This window comes from Dermacentor variabilis, chromosome 5 (assembly GCF_050947875.1).
Source record: "Dermacentor variabilis isolate Ectoservices chromosome 5, ASM5094787v1, whole genome shotgun sequence".
Classification (NCBI taxonomy): domain Eukaryota; kingdom Metazoa; phylum Arthropoda; class Arachnida; order Ixodida; family Ixodidae; genus Dermacentor; species Dermacentor variabilis.
In genome coordinates this window covers 34,692,961-34,708,424 of record NC_134572.1, presented here as the reverse complement: position 1 = coordinate 34,708,424, position 15,464 = coordinate 34,692,961, and the positions used below count along the sequence as shown (strand labels likewise).

Sequence of the window (15,464 nt, the reverse complement as noted above, 5' to 3'; positions counted from 1 at the left end):
AACATCGAGAAACTAATTAACGCCGCTGCTCAAGAAGCCACAATATCTTTTAGGCCTATTCCTAAGTTTTCTTAATTCGAAGCAGAATTGGAGCGGCTTCGAGCTATCCGCCGTCGCGCGAAACGAGGGTACAGGCGCACCAAGTCCATCTACGACCTAAAGGAGGCGAGACGCATACAGAAGAAGATCCAGCGTCGGATCAACACACTGCAGTCTCTAAGATGGAAAACCTTCTGTGATTCCCTTGATCCGCATAAACCCCTGTCACATATATGGAGAACAGTGCGTGGTCGTTGAACATCACCGCAACAGCGCCACCCCTTCAAATGCCTGGCTGTCTACCAAGGTCGCAGAGAGATCGACGTAGCGGAGGACTTCTGTTTCAAGGTTGCTGGTCTACCGCCATCCTTCGCTACACGTGATCCCCGTGATGTTCCAATCTCGCGGGATTCTCTTATGGACAATCTGTTTCCCATCGAGGAGTTGCAGGCGGCGTTGGCAGCGTGCAGACGTTCCTCATCGCCTGAGCCTGACTGGGTGACATACGCAGCTCTTGGAAACCTCGGTCAAACAGCCCGGCATGCACTTCTAGACGTGTACAATAATTCATAGCGTGAAGGAATAGTTCCTGCTGCATGGAAGTCCAGCCGCCTTGTGCCTCTGCTCAAACCAGGTAAATCAACCCTAGTCGTGGCGTCTTATCGTCCCATTGCTCCGGCCAGTTGTCTAGGAAAGGTGATGGAGAGGATGGTGCTGACGCGTCTAGAGTGGTATCTAGAACACTACAAGTTATACCCTTACGTTATGGCAGGCTTTCGACGCGGACGCCCTTCTGTAGACAACGTCATAGTTCTTGTCTCGTCTGTCCAGCACGAAAAAAGCCTCAGAAGGCTGTCAGCGGCGATGTTCCTGGATATTAAAAGCGTTATGACAACGTAACTTATCAAGCCATCCTGGACGCCTTGGGCGATGTCGGCCTAGGCGGCCTTGTTTTTCGATGTATATCCAGCTTCTTGAAGGACAGGTCATTCTTTGTGCAAACAGAGGATGGTGCGTCATCATAACACAACACCTACCGTGGCGTACCACAAGGTGGAGTCTTGAGCCCCACTCTATTTAACCTCGTGCTCATCGACCTGGTTCATACCCTTCCGCAATCCGTCCATGTGTCGATCTATGTAGACGATATATGCATTTGGTCATCAGGATCGACGCGTCCCTAGGTGCGCGTCCGACTTCAAAAAGCGGCCACACTAACATCAGGTTATCTTCGAGCGCGAGGTCTGGAGGTGTCCTCCGAGAAGTGTTCTATAGTCGCTTTCACGCGCAAAGCAACGAAACCGTACGTTATCAAAATTAATGGACAACCGATTGCCTACGAGAAGACGCACCGCTTTCTAGGAGCGATAATAGATCGAAACCTTTCCTGGAGCCCCATATCTCCTACCTAAAAAGGAAATTAGTCATGATAACCCAGGTGCTCAGATTTCTTGCGGGAAAGTCATCGCAAGTGCGTCGGTGAGTGCGATGCTCCCACTCTATAACGCACTGTTTCTCGGGTTGGACCGGTAAGACCAACCTCCGTGCCCTCCAGTCTGTAGAAGCTCAAGCTCTGCCAATTTGCCTTGGTCTTCCCAGATGTGCATCCACGGCAGCAACAATAGCCATTGCGCATGACCACCCCATCAATACGTATCTTCAAGTCGACGCTTTAAGGATGGATATCAATCACTTCGCCCGACTTCCATCGCATCATCTCGCCTCCCTTCCTGCCGCTCGACCCCGTTCAGCATTTAGCAAGATTATTGCCGCCAACCATGAAACTTTACCGTCAAACTTCACGCCTGCAGCACGACCATCTCTACCGCTGTGGTGCCTCCATCCACTCCAGGCTCTTCTTGCTATTCATTCCCGGTATCAAAAAGAAAACGGAGATGTCAACTTTCGCCCTCAAACAAACCGTGCTCTCATTCCTACGTGACAAGCATAAAGGATGCATCCACGTTTACACGGATGGTTCTGTCCCCTCTAAAAGTTCAGCTGGAGCAGTGGTGATTCCCGCAGAGTCTGTCACCCTCAAGTTCAAGACATCTCACATTACATCATCGACGGCTGCAGAACTTGCAGCTATCCGTGCTGCTCTGGAGTTTATTGTTCACAAATCATCACATTCATGGCCCATCTTATGTCACTCAAAGGCAGCTCCCCAGTGTCTGATGTCCCCTTTCAGCCACGCACCAAATGTGCAACTAGCCGCAGATATCCGACTACTCCACCATCACACAATCAACAAGGGGCACAACATCATCTACCAATGGATACCGGGTCACTGCGGAATTTCCGGAAATCAGTGCGGATGACGCCGCCCGATCGCCCAACGATAGTGCCCATGTTATACCAATACCACTGTCATGAACAGAGGCAGCCACAAGTCTTTGCTCCCTCGCCCGCGAGCTTACACAGAATCTGTGGAACACCAGTGAATTCAAGAGCGCACGTCTCCATAGATTGGATCCACGTTTACAACTCCGTCTACCACCAATGTTACCACGAGCGGAAGCAACACTTCTGTGCCGCCTGTGGCTCGGCGTGGCATTCACGAACTCCTATTCATTTCGCATTGGAATGGCCGACAGCCCTACTTGTGACACCTGCGGCTGCGAGGAGACGATTGAGCACCTCCTTTGTGACTGTCCCCGTTACAAAGTGCGACGAAAAGTGCTCGTGACCATGCTCAAAAAACTGGACAATGGCCTTTTACAGAGAAAAAAAGCTCTAAGACACTGGTCCAGACGGGCTTCGGCTGGACTTTGCTTCGAGGGACTTTGCTGAAGTTTTTAAGGACATGCGAATTGTGCGACCGCCTTTGAATGTTGTAGCGCGTAGTATCGCGTTACTGTGTGAATTTTCTGCTCTCCATTTTTTCCCTCTTCTTCTTGTTTCTCCTTTTATTCCCTTTATCCCTTTCCCCAGCACAGGGTAGCCAGCCGGTACTTACACTGGCCAACCTCCCTGTCTTTCCTCCCCTTTATCACCTTCCCTTCCTTCCTTCCGATGAGATTGGTCAAACATGGTCGTAGCGATAGAAGAAATATCTGGAGTCCTTCCGGAGCATGGAACAAGTCCTCTTCTCGCGACTACTGAAGTACGCCTGGAATCAATGTGACATTTAGCGACATAAGCTTGACTCTATGGGACGCTATATAATTTCTCTTGAAAATTCCGTCAATGGTGGCAAAGAAAAGTTCAGAGTACTGACACCATAGTAGTTTGGGCCGTAAGGAGAGCAGTTGCGCATCCGGGAATGGATATGGCTTTTTTGGAGAGGCCACAGTTTCTAAGTGCAACACTAGCACAAATTGCAAGTAAGCATCGGATGCATCCAGTTCGAAACTGGCTTCAACACTTGCAGAGGAAACTTAAGACATCAGTCCACCTATGAGAGATGTGCTAACGTGCGACCGGTATCTTTAGGGAAGTGATAATTGGTCGCGGCGCATGAATCGTGGTTTAATTATGATAAAATAGCCGTCTGAAGTGCGCGCCATTGCGGCACCAGCTTGAGTGTGATAGTGGTTGTGCATTCTTGGTTGCACAGAAGTTAAGCTCTACGAGTTATGGCACTCACATGAACTGGTCAGTTCGTATTCATTCTGAGGGCACTTGGCAAGTTTTGTTACATGTTTTCTGTTCCCAGACCATACACAGCCAGACAGAGGTACAAAATTAGGCACTGACTTCCAACTAGAACGTTTGATCGTAAAAGGCGAACTAATACTCAGAATTAACCGAAGAAGCATCAGCAAAATTCTGCATCTTAACTGTGCTAACTCTGTACGGTAACTTAGTAAAAAAAAAGACATAATGAGATAAACATGTTCAGGAAGTGGTTTATGCAACAGTGGTATGCACCCAAAATGACGGCAGTGATTGTGTGTTTAAAGCTGTCTGTATTTGTTAAGGGTGTACTGCGTTCATTTTTTGAAACAATAATAAACACAATGAAAAACATTATTTCAAAGAAGTGTAAATTGTCCGCATCACTTAGAGCATGTTCTACGGGCTTTCCAGTTGAAACATCCTCTTCTTGAATGTCGCTGTTGTGTTATTTTTAGAACTGCAGGATTCGAAGATGCTGACGATATGTACGTTAGGATCTACAGTAGTGCGCCTTGCATTGTGCCTTTCCTGCTCTATTCATTCTTTCAGAGCAACGCCTGCTTCGTTGGGTAGCCTTTCAAGTTACTTACTGAGCAATAAAAGCTTTTGTGTGCGCTCCACTTCTAAACTTTGTAAATCACCCGAATGTTGACGCTCAACCAGCTAACCCAAGTTATCACTATCGTACTGCGCTTAATTTTCTCTGACCAGGTTAATATAAGGTTTAGGTTGACGGGCTTACTGCTCTTGCAGAACAATTTTCACACTGTAAGGAGATTTCACGCACTGAACGTGACTGACAAAGCTGCATGAGAGAGCATGGGAATACGCTTGTCGTCCCGACGTGTGAAGTAACAACGAGGAACAGTTCTGGAAGGTGCTCACTGTGCAGTGATGCTACTCTTCCATGTCAATTTATGCTGTAGCTGTAGAAAGCTGATTCTACACTTCTTAGAATATAATAATGGCGATGTTTGATGCAATATATCGTTTAATATCCAAGACATACTTCAGTGCTTATGCCACGTGCGTACTACTAGTGTTTTGTTAGCTTTTAACTTGAGATGAAGTTATCGTGCATGAGAACACGACTACATTTATGTATAATCCTAATTCATGTAGCGCCCCACAAGGATTGGTCGACAATGTTTGTCGCTGCTATAAATGAAACGAGTGCTACCAATTCATGTAATCTGTCGAGCTACAAATATACTGTGAAGCTTTCAACAGGCCACACTCTATAGTGTCTACTGCGTTCCAAGGCATGTTACCAAAAAGTTAAACAGCTTAGACATGGGTTAGGTGAGTGGAACCCGGTCACGTTAGCCACAAACAAATGTGTGGATCCTACAGTTTTTTGTTGTGGCAACTAACTCTCATAAGCCTTTAATAAGTTTATTAAGACTAATTGTGACACAAGGTTTAAAAATACCATGTCATCTTAAGTTTCTGTTATTCCTATTCGTCATTTGGACTTGCTCAAGTTCCTATGTTTATACAGAGTCGAACCTTAATAATGATAATCATATATATATATATATATATATATATATATATATATATATATATATATATATATATATATATATATATATATATATATATATACTGCAAAAGAAACCTAGCTCGGCGCTCTCCATGCACATGTGCTGTGAACTCCTGTTGAACATTGCAGTTCAAAGACGTAACACTGGCAATCACTTACATGTGTAGCCAGAGGGTTCCTTCTGTAATACATGTTATCTTTCAATTACTTTTGGCATTTTGTAATTTTATCCGTAGCTTCAAATCACAATATATGCAGTTTGCAGTTTGGCACATGAGCCGTAAATTGCACTTGATCCCGTTTAAATAATACAAAGCGGTTAGAGTGAGATGGAGACAGACTGACCAACGGTCAGCCAACAAGAGAATCCACAGCACGAAGTAAACGGTTTGACAGGGTTACTTCACTCAAGGCGAACACCAGTTAAATAGCGATAACCTCGGCTCCCGCACTAAGATATTCGTGGTAGCCACACTGTTGATAAATTAGGGTTGCTTCTAACTTATTTCATAAGCCGTATAATCATCCCTGTTCCAGAGGCTGACTTGTTTGTTTCAGCCATTGCACACTCATCTAAAGTTTTGATTTAACTGTGAGAAATGGTGACCGTGCAATTGATCTTATCGCCAGCGCGTCTGTTCCACAGCATGCGCTGCTTGCTCCCCCTGCTTTTGTTCCTGTTCGTGACTTTGTTTGCTTGTTTGGATACTTTTACCTCGTGCGTCATACATCTTCTGATGTTTTGTTTGTTCTTCTTTATCTACTTTCAGGTCGGCATAAGTTTTCACCAGACGGTGAAAGGTCAGTTCAAAATCCTTCTATTATGTTACTTCCCATATTGGGCGCGTTGCGTCATGCAACCACCAAATAAATTTATTAAGCTTCGTCATTCAGGGATATTTACTAGATAAATCACCACACGAGGGACCAGATGTTGTTCCTTGTGCTTCGTTAATTAGGAAAGAGAGAAAGCCCCAGAAACTTGTATCCTGTTTGTATCCTGTATCCTGCAACAGCTTCAAATGTGAGGCTAGCAGTATGTTCAAATAAAAAATAAAAAAAAACCTAAGAAGCCGCTTTAGTGCGTCAACGCGCGCTTCATTCCTGTGGCAGCGAAACAATTTTACAAATTTAGGCACTGTGGAGATTGGATATTCCGAACGTCGGCTATATTAAATAGAAGAACCGTTAAATCTATCGCAATGAAATTTGGAGGTCACGTTATAGATATCAACTGTAATATTCGGCCAATGATGGAAGTAAATAGGTTTTGAGGTGGGGTTGTGAGAAATTACTCAATTGCCCGATTATCATTTCAATGTATTCAACAAAGAGTTTTTTCTGAGCTACCAGTTATATGGTGGTGAAACTCAGTAATAAAGAGTCCTATATTAAGGGAACCATTGGTGTTGCTTTGCAGTGTAAAGGAAGTGGCAGTTCCAAACGGCTGCCCGTTCAATGCCGCGTCTAACGTCACGTTCAACAAATGTGTGGTGCACGGTAGCCGTGACGACGGCAGTAGGAGGTGATGGTGGCTGCGCAATTTTCACACAGCAAACCAAAACCTATATTTTTCTGGAAAGCCCTCTGAGATACAAGGAGCGTGCCATGCACCGCGACCTTTCTATCATGAGTTTTGCTTTGCTGGAAATGCGCTGGTGAACCTGACAGGTCACTCAAATCCAGTAGTGTTTATTTTTTTCAATATGAATGCTAAATATTGCACACCAGAGCATAACGCTGCTATTTTTGCCTTGAAAAATATAATCTCGGCAATTAAGTGAGCGCTGTTGGTATTTTCATCAGCACAGAAGCATTGGGGATTCACAACTTGGACTTTTTCCTGTTATAGTATAGTCACAGATTGATGCGCGTTCAGTGCTAAGTTGCCAAAGAGTTAACATTATAGTTTAAGCTGTCTGAAACTAGGACAAAAACATAAACCTCCTTTGACACCCAATTCAGCACAATCCTGCATTGTTGCTGACTCAGCTCTCGAAGCACTTTGCGCATTCCCGTGCGTTATGTCTAAATTACTTTCTTTATTCCCTGTAGACTAGTGCAATGTGATTCCCGCGTGTCGCTATAAAAAGTTTGCGCTTACCGTTAAGTGTTTCCTCCTTTTTTTTTTTTCACGGAGCTCGCTGGCCGTAGTAAGCTCGGCTTGGTGATGAAGTTCCCGGTATGTGCACGTGAGTTTCCTTGCAGCGACGTGAAGAGAGGCCGGGCTTCAGCAAGGAAACTATAGCACTCATAAATGGAATGTGGATTTTCGTGATTGGGTGGTTGCATTTAGAGAATTTCTTTTCTTGAGGTCCCGAGTTTCTCTCAAAATGTAAAAACAGTTTCAGCACGGCTTGTGAAGCGTGCCTCGAAGTTCCAAGTGTGATACGAGCGTCTGCCATTGAAAGTTCGTAAAGAGTGCCATTGTGCAAGTTCTTTCGGAGTGGAGGTGCGGCTACTTTCGTACAAAATTGGTAATCTCTGCCACACAAAGCAGGGAGGAGTGCAGCCCTTGAACATAAACTGCAAAAAAATAATCCAGTTTCGGACCATTTGAAACCCTTCAGTTACCTCAGGTTAAAGTTGAATTGAAGGAAGGGCAAAAATTAAAATAGCAGGAAAAACACGTTTCTCAACGTAGATTTCCACGTTCACTTTAACCACACAGCCGATGATGGAGGTGTCTGTTCGCTTTTGTAGTAATGTATTTTCATTTGCCATGCTCCTCCAAACTCAAGTAATACTCTGAAAAAATAATCTGGTGTGTGGAAAGTGGTATCTGGCATTTAGGAATTCAATCGGCATCAATTAGGCCTACAAACGATTTGCTGCAGTTTTATTTCTCATCAGACTTTGTGCAACTGCTTTGTTGATGAATTTTATATTCAAAGATATCGTGTAGAGATCAAAGAAATCAATATAATAGTGAATTTATCATTTTAGAAGTCTTGAATGTGTGAGAAATCAAATAAAAAACAAGAGTAATGACTAGTAATCTGCTTTCTCCCTTTCCTTGCTAACTTCTCTGATTTCTATAGCTTTAACGTGTAGTTTTAACGTATACTTAACACCACGCATTTCCTCCGCAGGTCGCTTACTGTATGGTTACTTGCAGGGAATGCCGCTTCATTATTTCTTAACTTCTTTCGCAGTGATGTGGGCAGCACAAACTCACAAGGTACGCCCCTGTCCAAGAAACAGCCAGGAGGGGGAGGAGGTCACGTGGCCATCCCACCGGACGCACTCTACACACCTACATCCAAGAACAACGGCTCTTCCAAGGACGCAACCCAGTACGAAAATGTCAAGGTGTGTAGAACCACGTACATTATATGTAGCCCTCACTGTGGCCTTGAACAGGACATATATATTTCAAGGAACCCTTTAGATCGGTGTGCCGAAAGATGTAGATCAAACTTGCAAAGCGTGCATGATGGCCTACTCGCAAATGTAAAGCTTTTTGAAAAAGAACTCATAGATGGGTATATGTAATCTAAAGGTGATGTACTAAATACTTGTAATTACTCATGCGTGAAAGGGAAAAAGAAAGCCAAGTGCCAGAATAGAAAAAGAAAAGCGAAAAAGCGCTCATGTGTTTTGAAAACGCAACTTCGTTCACATTTCCTTCCTCTCACCTACATTCGTCGGTGCATCGGCCATAATCATCAATGTGTATGAGTAATAACTATAGCTCGACTTTCACTTCTACCATAGCTGTCGCTATGTTTCGCCCGCTGTCATATCCGCAGATACCATATTTGTTTGGTATGCGTAATAGATTTGCGGCATCCATGCACATTATCTTGCGGGTGAGCGGCACTTTCCCTAACTGAGGATGTCAGCTTTTGCAAATAGTTACTTGTCTCTGCATTAAAAATAAAACGTGCCAAATTGATTTATACTTTTGTGGCACGGGAACTTTCGATCGCGTTTGGCACATTTGTGCTGGCTGCCTAAGTTGGGGAGCCAATCGCGATCAAGCTCCGATCAAGATATTTAATCCCGTGTCCCGTGTGACCGGTGTATTATTATTTCTTCTCGAGCGTTGCTTTAGTGCAGAACTTAAATACAGAAGTCGCTGCAGCAGCACAGTGTCGTGATACAAACTGGAAAGGAAAATCGTTTCTGTAGATTTTTCTCTCTGCTTGCACATATATCTGAATCATGTCTCTTACCGCCACCTTTGCAGAATGGATCGCAGAACGGTCGACCCGAGCCCCCTCCGCGAGCATCCGACGGAAGCATCGTGTATGCCAGCCTTGACCTTCCAGCGGCGGCCACCCAGAACGGCAGCAGGCCAGCGCCGGAGCGCACAGAGTATGCTGAGCTGCAGTTCCAAGCCAACGGCGCACAGCAGCTCTCATCGGAGCACGTGTCACTCTGAACCACAATTGGACGCAAGGTCCGCCCGGTGCAGGACGCACCCAAAGACTAACCGACAGAGCGACGTGCGACTACCTTAGGGAGGGTGCCGCGCGTGCTAGACTCACTGACCATGAAATGTAACGACGTCAGCTTGCCATGTTTTGTTACTTAGTTAAAGAAAAGATGCTGGTGTCTCTGCGAAGTACTGTAGTCCCAGCCATTGCTTGTGTTGCACATGCCGCTATGATAGTCGGAGTTCTCTGTGCAGTGCCTAGCGCAGACCAAACAGTTTTCCGTGTGGTCTTCTGTGCTGTCGCTTGGAACATAACATAGGAAAGCGTTGCCGCGACCAGCCACATATAAACATGGGCAACACCTATTTCTTAGCTCAGTTTATTAAGGTTAATGAAACGCTTCCTAACCAACTCTGAAATGCAAACCAGAGGGTTCGCGACTTCACAAGCAAACCAAAATGAGTATGAACAATCCTGATAGGCACAGAACATCTCTAGCATTCATTTCAGCTGAATACTGGGCTAATTCAGAGCTGTCGTGGGCACAATTTCCGCAGTGACTCTATACGCCCGGCACTTCCCGTAACCGGACTATTCGTTGAACGTGCTGCTGTGGGCTACGTGCGCCGCGCCACATAAAGCTATATTGGTTCTAGTAAGCGGAACAAGATTATGGTATGTTTCTCTCATTGCTTGCGAAAGCGTGCTTGGCTAGTCGCAAGTTGAAAGTCAGCCCTAGTTTCCTTTCGATGCGGGCAATAGCGTTGCTCTCAACAAGGCTGCTGCAAGCTATGTTCTGCTTTGCGGAATCGTTGTATTTTCTTTGTGATTGCGCACGTTTCGCGCGAAGGCTTTCGACTTCGCTGGCCTATATTTATGTAAAATAGAAGCTAGGTGCTTAAGGCGACGCAACGAAATTATTTAGAGACAATTTCATGCCTTCGAATCGCTGTTAGGTTAACCTACTTTGGAATCTCAGCAGGTTAGTCTCTTCTTACGGAAATACGTGAAGTGATTCATTGCTCTGCATGGTGCTTGGTAGTTCTAGCACCTTCTATATCTGGGGTCAGTGTCAGGATAGTTGAGGCCATGAATTTGCCTCTGATCGCACTTACCGCAGAATGAGGTGCGATTGTCAGGCGCAGCCTCTCACATGCACACGTTGCCCTTACTGAACAGAGAGCACGGCTTATCGATTGCGGTCCTTTGATAGCGTCAATCCTGTCTCGCGCGTTGCGCGCATCCCGTCTGCGCTCTACAAGTTCAGCAGCGCTGCGCAAGCCATGTCGTCTAGCGAGTGGCTCGCAGACGGTGGCACCGAGTTACGGATGAAGCTTGCACTGCCCAGCTCACTCCTGTGTAACCGGAGACGAGATTCCGTCCCCGTTTGCGACGTGTCCGAGTTCAGAGCCATATTTTGTATGCCTATACCGTTGTGTCATGTGGAAATGCGCGTCTGTTTTGCCTTTGAGTGTGTATTTGTATGTGTGTTTGTGGGCTACGTTAAAAGCCACAGGGCAGCTTTACGTAAGCCGCCTGTCTTTGTATTGAGGAGATGTAGCGAGGCAAGACCTTAATCAACAATGTAAATGTAAATAGCAGCAGTCGTTTCTTCACTTCTTTTGGTGCACAAGCCTAAGTGCCGTACGGCCACATGTCGTGTCCTTTAAGATAAGAAAATGCATGATATAGGAAACGAATATATCCGTAAGGACTTGTATTACCAGTGTACTTAAAGAGCACATTTGTGCGTGAGTATTCTATGACTGACTTTTTGTAGAAGAGTATTACTGATGCAGGGGTACGAATTCAGGTTAGCCTCTTTAGAGTCTCACGTGATCGAAATGAACTCGTTTCTTTGGAATACAGTAGTACGTACGATTAAGCTTAGTCCTTTCAGCCTAAACTCATTCGCCACGCAACCAGCATATCCAATTCTCTCGAATGTTCAAATGTGCTCTTGTTTGATCTCGTGGGATAGTATGACACTACTGTATATGCGCGTGCTGACAAATGTCGCCGCATACCAGAAGCTCTTCTAAAGGAGTTGACAACTTCGGAGTCACGGCATGGTGAAAAGTATTCACGGTTCAGTATCTGAATATGTCCGAAAAATTCTTATACAATTGCGAAGCACTATGCAACACATAAAAGCTTACACTAGTAAGAACAGAAGAAGAGGAAGAATTTTATTTATTCACTCACGAAAATAAAATCGCAGTAACAAGACTTAAAGTAAACCATCTTTAGGGCAATATCATCAGTACATGTAATCGTCTTTGTTATGAGCGTTTTCATCCTATAACTTTTTGCAATAGATGTGCTATAGGGAATTCATAGTAAGTCTGGTGTAAAGACTAACAAGCACATGAGCTTTATTGGTATCGCTTGCTGCACCCCGTCCGCAGGGCGCAGCAACACAGACAGTGTCCTAGGTTCAACCAACAATACTTACTCAGGCAACTCGAGTACCCTGCACTCGGCCAGGCAGCCGCCCTTCAGGTGCGAAGGCTTCGTCTTTTATGCGACCCCACGACTGGGGCGCGCATACGCCAACAAGGTAGTAAGCGCGCGAAGGCTCCAAGGGCGGCGCCCTACATCCTGTAATACGTAAGCTTAAAGAAAGCCGCACTGAAATAGTGGGCGGCATCACAGGGATGAATTTTGATCAGACCCGTGAACAACTGCCTTGTTTTTTTTTCGGTTATTATCACTTGGCAGTTAGTCCAAAAGAACTCCAACCACCTCGCGGGGTAACCTTCACAGAGCTCATTACCTTGGCAAATTGGCCAAGAGAAACGTAAAAAGTCATCGCACATGCTACACCGAGCAATCCAGTGCGGATATCATGCTTCGTAGTTTGCACTAAGCAGAGTCCGGCGCTGCTGCACTTCGAACAATGCAGTCTAAAGCATATGCACTGTGGTCGAGATCCCGAAAACGTCGAATAAAGTGAATTTGTTATAACAAGGGTTTCTTTTACATTGTATCCTCAAGTATTAAACTCGTTAGCTGTTCTTTAAGAGCATCAGTGCGCAGTAGCCACGGCAAGTTCATTACACATTATAGTTAGAAAAGTTTTTTGCCATAGGCATTATTAGACATGATGGCAGTAAAATGCCCGGAAGTCTACGCTTTCTACAAAAGGCCAAACAATGTCATTTGTTATGTAAGGACGTTTGTCGTATATGGAACCTTGCCAATGACTTACAAGTTCTTACTGCCTTAGCATGTCATAGTGTGACAGAAATTAAAAATTGAAATGTTTTGCTTCAGGTTCAGTTACATTTTAGGAGTCTAAGAAAGTAAACGGCAATGTAACGAGTTGCGCATTCAGTTTGATAATGGTGAATAAATATTGTGCTTGCATGAAAACATGAAGTGCGCAATAGCATGTTAAAAATAACACAATAATTTGAAGAACAATGTATCCTCCTCTAATATAAACATATTTCCAACCCTCATTGTACATACCGTGTTGTGAAGTATGTATGCCGTCAACCAGTGGAGATGTTTCGCACACAGGCTTTTACAACACAAAAACAGCTTATTACTTTTTTTAGATCATTCGTGAGTGTACTGCTATTTGTGATGTCCGATAACGTGTGTGCGTGCATGTGTGCGTGACTGATAAGATGGAAGAACAATAGATTATAAAACAAGCTTTTGTAGTCATTGGGGCACCAAATGCACAGCCCTTTGTTTGTCTTGATATTATCCTCTGTCTTCCTTGTGTCAGAAGTGAAGCTTTGGTGGTTTGCATAGTATTTGCAGCAACATCTATACTCTGGTGATGAATGCCAAAAGCTGCGCTCTTGTCTCTACAAATGATGTTGTGAATATATACTGACGCTTTTACGCTGCTTTAATGTTCTGAGGTGACGGAAGGAAAGTGACCTCTGCTCATAATTTTCTGTTATGAAACGGTCCCATAGTTTCTGTGAGAAACATCCTAAATTTGCGCAAGAAATTGTTATTTCTCGCCTTGGTTTTTGATAGGTCGGTAAGTTTGTCCTAATGAAAATCGAGACATTATGTTCAGGTCTTGCTCGTCACAGAGAAAGTACACTCAACTTTTTCTTCATTGTTATCCTGTTTCTGATGTTGCTCGCTTAGACCTACGCGATAAACGTCTGCTGAAAACGCTTGCTTGTAGCACTTTTACTACACATTCGGTCACCAGAGACGGAAGTCTCTATTGACCGCTTATCTTTCGAGAACTAACGCAATATCTGCGTTAGTAGCACTAACATGAAATTATTACTCTTCTGGCCATTTTTCTCTTGAACAGAGTGACACTCAATACACAAGTGTTTGTGCGACCGAATACGAGCTCCTTGCAATTCTATGTTAGAAAACGTCGTTTTCTTAGATTGCATTGAGCAAATTTAACATTATAAGCTATGTAACATTATGAAATGTTTAATATGATCATTTATATTCCTCTCACTGACCGACCATCAGTTATCTTCATAGCAGCCTCCAGCGTTTCCGGCTGGTCGAGAAGCAAAGCACAGCACTCTACGGATACACCAGTGCAGCAGCGCTGCAAAACTTTATCTCTAGCAACTGCTCAAGGAGAATAAGCAAACAAAGTACAACATTCATCATTCCATAAAAATAATTTGTCGCCGTCTTTTTAACTAAGCTGCCTAACTTGCAACTAGCACTTAGTCAGTTTTGCTAGTTGACATAGAATCTCTAATCTTGCATCCTTCCATACTCTTGCACATCACCCGCGGCAACCCTAAATACTGCTTCTTCATGCACGCTATGCTAGTGCAATTATATATAAGAACCATCATTCATGTGAGGACTCCAACGCAGCAAGGTTATCGATATTAGTTACTTTTTTCTATGTTATTATATATCCGGCATTCGTCCAACTTCATGCGTCTGGTGCGATTGAACTTGCGTTTCTGAATTTATGGCATCATACTAATGAAGAAAAAAAAACACTCTTAGCAACGGGAACCTGTTATACTGTGTTTTTAGGATTGTGACAGCAAAAGAACGAGAAATGATCATTCTATTATATTTCCTCCATTCTTACACCTTTCGCAGACTATTCCAGACGACGTTTGCCTTAAGTATATATCGATCGTGTGTAAAATTGTTTTGTATATCATGCATGTGCCACTGTATCGCTTTTCTTTTTTCTTCGAGAACGACCCGCTCGCGGGTAAGTACGTCAATAAAGTCTCTACACATCCGTGTTTATAGGCGTCGCTAGAGCATAACTGAGAAAAAAAGGTTATTTGTGTAGCTACAAGAATTGCTCTTCAAGAAGCGTTCGAGATCTCTCGGCTGTAAGTTGTGCTAATAAAGTATATTTTTTTCTTGTACGTGGTGAAGTGTTTTTATCGCTATTGCCCTTTAGAATTCTGTTTTTCTTGTTTTACTATGTGACAACAACAAATGTGATGTGCGAGCGACAAAAAAAAAAAGAAGAAACATCGCCGTCATTTTGCTTTCTGCAGCTTTCCTGAAAAACAAAATTTTAAGCAAAATTTACTACGGAGTTAGGTTCTCCCCGCGTGCTGGTTGCTTGCAGCTATGGTCTCCATGAGCCAGATTGGTCAACTGAAATATTTGTGGATTTTCACCTACTGGGGGTGCCGACATTCCAAAAGTATATTGAGCATCCAGGCAGATTGCTTCATTAAGTTGTCCGATGTGGGAGGGATTAGCCTTGCATTCTAGGCTGGCGAATGCTCCACCCGTCTGGGCGCCTATTTTAGAATGTTGAGAAAGGCGTTACTTCGTGTCTATAACTTCAATACTGTGTAGATAAGCACAGTATTTCCGTACGCACTATTCTCAGTCCTTTAAACAGCATAGTTTTCTCCAGACATGCATGTGGAAAGCCTCTTGTT

The 15,464-nt window shown here is 44.1% G+C and overlaps 1 protein-coding gene across 1 annotated transcript in view; it reads left to right on the top strand.

Annotated features, from left to right (window-relative positions):
• Positions 1 to 14,933, top strand: part of LOC142582420 (kin of IRRE-like protein 2) — a 394,020-nt gene extending 379,087 nt beyond the window's left edge. Inside the window, exons 10-12 of the mRNA XM_075692120.1 lie at positions 5,977 to 6,007; positions 8,362 to 8,518; positions 9,399 to 14,933. Of these exons, the coding sequence (XP_075548235.1) occupies positions 5,977 to 6,007; positions 8,362 to 8,518; positions 9,399 to 9,593 (383 nt within the window). The 3' untranslated portion in view covers positions 9,594 to 14,933. The remainder of the gene's footprint in view (positions 1 to 5,976; positions 6,008 to 8,361; positions 8,519 to 9,398) is intronic.
• The last annotated feature ends 531 nt before the right edge of the window (positions 14,934 to 15,464 follow it).